Source organism: Nannospalax galili, unplaced genomic scaffold (genome assembly GCF_000622305.1).
Source record: "Nannospalax galili isolate Female #2095 unplaced genomic scaffold, S.galili_v1.0 scaffold682, whole genome shotgun sequence".
In the NCBI taxonomy this organism is placed as follows: Eukaryota; Metazoa; Chordata; class Mammalia; order Rodentia; family Spalacidae; genus Nannospalax; species Nannospalax galili.
In genome coordinates, this window is record NW_008348076.1 from 1391749 (window position 1) to 1397541 (window position 5793).

General features: G+C 40.4%; 1 protein-coding gene across 1 annotated transcript in view; it reads left to right on the plus strand.

Annotated features, from left to right (window-relative positions):
• B3gnt2 (UDP-GlcNAc:betaGal beta-1,3-N-acetylglucosaminyltransferase 2) overlaps positions 1 to 5225 on the plus strand; it is a 29244-nt gene extending 24019 nt beyond the window's left edge. Inside the window, exon 2 of the mRNA XM_008844492.2 lies at positions 2783 to 5225. Within this exon, the coding sequence (XP_008842714.1) occupies positions 2792 to 3985 (1194 nt within the window). The 5' untranslated portion in view covers positions 2783 to 2791 and the 3' untranslated portion in view covers positions 3986 to 5225. The remainder of the gene's footprint in view (positions 1 to 2782) is intronic.
• The last annotated feature ends 568 nt before the right edge of the window (positions 5226 to 5793 follow it).

Below are 5793 nucleotides of genomic sequence, written 5' to 3' on the forward strand. Positions count from 1 at the left end.
GGTTTTTTAAAAATTTTTTGGTTTTTTTTTTTTTTTTTTTTTTTTTGAGATAAGGTCTCCCTATAACCCCAGCTGCCCTGGAACTTGCAATGTAGACCAGGCTGGGCTCCGTTTCACAGAGTGCTGGGGATTAATTGCATGGGCTACCATGCCTGGATTTTGTTTTTGGAGACAGCCTCATTTTACCCAGACTGACCTTGAACTCACAATGTAGCCAAGGTTGACCTTGAATTCCTCTTTTCCTGCCTTTGCCTCCTGAGGCTAGACCCCAGCTGCCCTGGAACTTGCAATGTAGACCAGGCTGGGCTCCGTTTCACAGAGTGCTGGGGATTAATTGCATGGGCTACCATGCCTGGATTTTGTTTTTGGAGACAGCCTCATTTTACCCAGACTGACCTTGAACTCACAATGTAGCCAAGGTTGACCTTGAATTCCTCTTTTCCTGCCTTTGCCTCCTGAGGCTAGGACTATAGGTGTACACCAGCATGCTAGGTAATCTGGATTATTTGTAATACCTACTACAATGTAAACACTATGGAAAGAGTGGTTAAACTGCATGGTTTAGTCTGCAGTGTTCGGCATAGGCCCAATTAGTTTTTCTATATTTTTGATCTACAGTTTTGAAAGGCTTAGCTGTTGTTGGGCTGACTGCATTTTGATAGCTGAAGCTGTGATCAGTATGGGCCCCTGGGTTAAAATCTACTACATATGTGTGAAGAGACACAGAACAGCTGTGAATTCCCTTTGAAATGATATGAGCTGTCCAAGATGTAATAATTTCACAGCATCCTCAGCATGACAAATACTCTTTCACCTTGAGACTATTTGTTAGAACCCAATGAACCTAAGAAAATTCACAAACATCTTTCTCCACTGATCTATCTTACTGGCCCTCCACTTCTATTTTTAAAAAGCAAATACTACTACTGATTAAAACAACAGAGAACTTTGACAAGTTGGAGAGGAGTGGCCACCATTGGAATCCCATGGCGTAGACTGGGATCTCAACACTCCCTTACATGCTCTTCCTTGGGGATAAAGTGGGAATAAAGGAAAATTGACTGATAACGTTGTATGTTTTGCCTTATCCCCCACCCCTGGGGCCTGGTTAGGAGGCAGTAGAACCCAGGGCCTTGAACACGCTCCATCACTGAGCTGCAGTACAGACCCTTCCTTATCAAGTAGCTCTTTTTGAGAACAGCTCATGGATTCCAGGCTTGGCTTCAAACTGGCTATGTAGCAGAACACAACCTTGAACGGATCCTCTTGCCTCCATCGCCCAAGTGATGGGATTATAGAGTATACCACCACACACGCAGCTCAAATGAAGTGTGGATTTTACTATTATTAGTTTCTTTTTTGTTTTGTTTTTTTTTTTAAACAGTACTGGGGTTGAACCTAGGACTTTGTACATTATACCCAAGTGCTCTGCTACCGAACCACATCTCCAGCTCCTCTTGTAGTTCTTTATAGATTTTACTATTCTACTTTTGGGGTTATCTTTTAATGCCAGGATTGTCTAAACAGCTGTGCTGGTGCACACCATCCATGTTAGCTTCTTGGAGGTGTTCCCAGCAAACATTTTTTTCTCTTCAATGGCAGAGCACTTAGCGTGCTCAAATTCCTAAGTTTAAGCCCCAGTACTGGAAAACAAAAAACAAAAAAACAGGGCTGGAGAAATGGCTCAGTGGTTAAGAACACTGGTTGTTCTTACAGAAGACCCGGGTTCGAATCCCAGCACCCACATGACCACTAACTACTGTCCCTTACTCCAGTCCCAGGGGATCTCTGCCCTCTTCTGCCCTCTGTGGGCATTGCACAACACGGGTACACTTACCTACAAGCAGGCAGTGCACGCATACACATAAAATAAAAATAATAAATAAAATATTTTTTAAAAAAACATTAAATGATATTTTGTGTCTGGTTATTACTCCAGTATAATGGTGACAATAAAGGTTGCTGGTGACAGTTGTTCCTGTTTCATTGTGAGTATCTCATTGTATAAACTTACCACATCTGACATAGTCTCCTGTTGATGGTATCTGGGTTATTCTCAGTTTTGGGTTATTGGGCTAAAGCTATTATGAGTCATTTTCTCTGCACTTGCAGTGTGGTACTAACCACCTCCTCCGGTTCTGAGCCCTGCAACCCTGAGCAAGCATCTCAATCTCTCTGGTTCAGTTTCCTTATCTAGAAAATAGTGAGTTGGTAAATAATTCAGGGTTGGACCAGCATTTTTTTTTAAATGACATATAATAGAAATTCAAGAGTGACATGGCACTGAACATAATGTAAATAGTAATGTGTGCATGTTGTGTGTATTGGATCACAGTATAAGAAACATTTGTTATTATGAATGGTAGGCAAGTCAGTTTGCAAAGCACTGATTTGTATGTACCCTTTTAAGCAAAGTAGTTGAACAACCATGAGGTTATTTAGTAATCTTACCTCTGCCCCGAAGGTGTTGAAACAGCATTGGTGTTAACCATTACTTACATAATGTTTGCCATGGGCCACACATGATTTCAAAAACTATACAAAATCACATACTTGTTACAACCATCCCATGAAGTGGGTTATTACCACCCCTTTATAGACAGAGAAAACGAGGCATCATCTCTAAAGCTAGAGATTTAATTTGAATCAGAGTGGGTAAGTTTACAGTCCTTACCCTAAAATTTTCTTCATGGGAAAAAAACTTTAAAAGCAAGTAAAATGACATAAAATGTCCATGGAAAACAAATTCATAGCTAACTGATATATTTTGCTTTTATTCCAGGTATGAGAAATGAGTGTTGGGCGTCGAAGAATAAAGCTGTTGGGCATCTTAATGATGGCAAATGTCTTCATCTATTTGATTGTGGAAGTCTCCAAAAGCAGTAACCAAGAAAAAAATGGAAAAGGGGAAGTAATAATACCCAAAGAAAGGTTCTGGAAGATATCCAGCCCTCCCCGGGCCTTCTGGAACAGAGAACAAGAAAATCTCAACAAGAGGTACAACCCCATCCTGAACATGTTGGCCAACCAGACAGGGGATGCGTACGGCTCTGCAAACACAAGCCATCTGAACCATTGTGAACCCGACCTAAGGGTCACGTCAGCTGTGACAGATTTTAATAATTTGCCAGACAGATTTAAAGACTTTCTCTTGTATTTGAGATGCCGAAATTACTCACTGCTCATAGATCAGCCGAAGAAATGTGCAAAGAAACCCTTCTTACTGCTGGCGATTAAGTCTCTCACTCCACATTTTGCCAGAAGACAAGCAATTCGGGAATCTTGGGGCAGAGAAACCAACGTGGGGAACCAGACCGTAGTGCGAGTCTTCTTGCTGGGCCAGACGCCTCCAGAAGACAACCACCCCGACCTTTCAGACATGCTGAAGTTCGAGAGTGAGAAGCATCAGGACATCCTCATGTGGAACTACAGAGACACGTTCTTCAACTTGTCTCTGAAGGAAGTGCTGTTTCTCAGATGGGTGAGCACTTCCTGCCCAGACACTGAGTTTGTCTTCAAGGGCGATGATGATGTTTTTGTGAATACTCATCACATCCTGAATTACTTGAATAGCTTACCCAAGAACAAAGCCAAAGATTTGTTTATAGGTGATGTGATCCACAATGCTGGGCCTCATCGGGAGAAGAAACTGAAGTACTACATTCCAGAGGTCTTCTACTCCGGGGTCTACCCACCGTATGCGGGGGGAGGTGGATTCCTGTACTCTGGCCACCTGGCCCTGAGACTGCACAATATAACTGACCGGGTCCATCTCTACCCCATCGATGATGTTTATACTGGAATGTGCCTTCAGAAACTTGGCCTCGTTCCAGAGAAACACAAAGGCTTCAGGACATTTGATATTGAGGAGAAAAATAAGAATAATATTTGTTCTTATGTAGATCTCATGTTAGTACATAGCAGAAAGCCTCAAGAGATGATTGATATTTGGTCTCGGCTGCAAAGTGCTCATTTAAAATGCTAAAATGCATAGAAGCTAAATTTCACATAGAAAGGCCTATCTTGACTAGTTCCCATGTTGTGCTTTCACATTAGAGTGATTTCTTGTTAAATCCTCAGAACTGCCTTCATAAGTAGCATCTGTTCCCAAATGGTCTCCAAGCTCTCAATTCCATACCTTTGTGGACAGGGAAACAAAGTAATTCACGAGGGCCTGGCAGGGAGATTGGCTCTGGTCCTACCCACTGGCTGCTGGCCATTATTTTCTAATTTGTTTCCCATTAAGTTCTTTTTGTTTTGTTTTTCTATATGGTAATACTCTTGTTCCCATTATGACCGATATCAGGTGTTTATAAACCTATAACCAAGATTTTGTTGTACATGACTCTGGTTTTTGTGAAATGGAATTAACATTTATTTTTCTGAGATTTGGATAGATTTTTTTAATTGTCTGGAAAATGGACCAATGTCAGATTTCCCAACACCCCAACAGTATTCTTGTGTTAATATAATCAGTTAATTTTCAAAACCGAAAATGACCGTGACACCTCTAGTTTATCTGGTTTTGGTCCTGTGGCCACCGTAAGGACAAAGAGGATTTGTTATTTCTTGCATTTGGTTTGCTGGGTGGTATGGTAGTTGCCTAATTTTAGTATTTTGAAAATCATGAGTATGATTCCCTCATGGCCAACTGCAGAGTGAGTGGGCTGACAGCCATATGGGTTTATGAATGTTCAACGTGAGCCTTGAAAGCAGGTGTGACTTTTGAACTTGAACTGAAAAGGTGGAATTTGCAGACCTTCTCAAGTGGTTTGTCAGTTTCAAACTCCAGGATTCTATTCTTGCCATATCTCCCCATACTGCTTAGAGGAAGGTATTCTGAGTAGCAGTGCTGCCCTGTCTCAGTCTAGAAGTGCCTGTGTTTATTTATTGTTCAGATCAAAGACCAAAACATTTTCTTAAATATATTTTGTGTAATATTTTATTTGTATACAGTGTTGTTGATAAAATATTTAACTAGAGCATGATATTTTAAATGTTAAGCTGTAACATATGTTAAATAAAGCTAACTGTTATTTTTGAATTTTAAAATTTGGTTTTTGGGGGTAGGAACTGCTAGATTTGATAAAATTCTGCCAAATTATTGCTTATACCTATCTTGTAACATGCTTTCTTAAATATTTTTGTGTTTTCAGAGATGAGGATTCTTATCAGATGCTACACTGGGGAAAAGAAAGTGAAAATAAAGTGACTGTATTTTTTAATTGTCATGTGCAATATGTAGCAATCTTTCTCTCTTTTGTTGTGTGTGTGTTTGAGTACATTTTCCCAAGAGGCCATTTTTTCCAGAAACCATTATAAGTGACTATTATTTTGAACTGCAGATTCTTCTGTCTCTGTGGGTAGATCTAGTCTCAAAAGTGCTTCCAGCTGGAGTACTTAAAGACAAGTGTGAATATTCATTTGCTTCTGTTTTCAGCTAGTATAAAGAATCTAGGGAAAAGTACATTATCATACAGTGTGTCATTCTAAGCTATTTAGGGTTTTGTAGCCACATTGATAAAATGTGGAGGGAGTGTTGAGCACTCAAGATTTTTTTTTAATTAAAGTTTTTTTGATTTTTTTATTTTTATGTGTATGAATGTTTTGCTTGCATGTATGTAAGTGCACCATATGCCTGCAAACATGCAGAGGCCGGAAGAGGGCATCAGATCTAGATCTGGAGTTACGGAGAGCTTGCTGTTAGCCTCCCTATGGGAGCTGGGAACTGAACCCAGGTCCTCTGAAAGAACAGTCAGTGCTCTTTAACTGCTGAACCATCTCTCTAGGCCT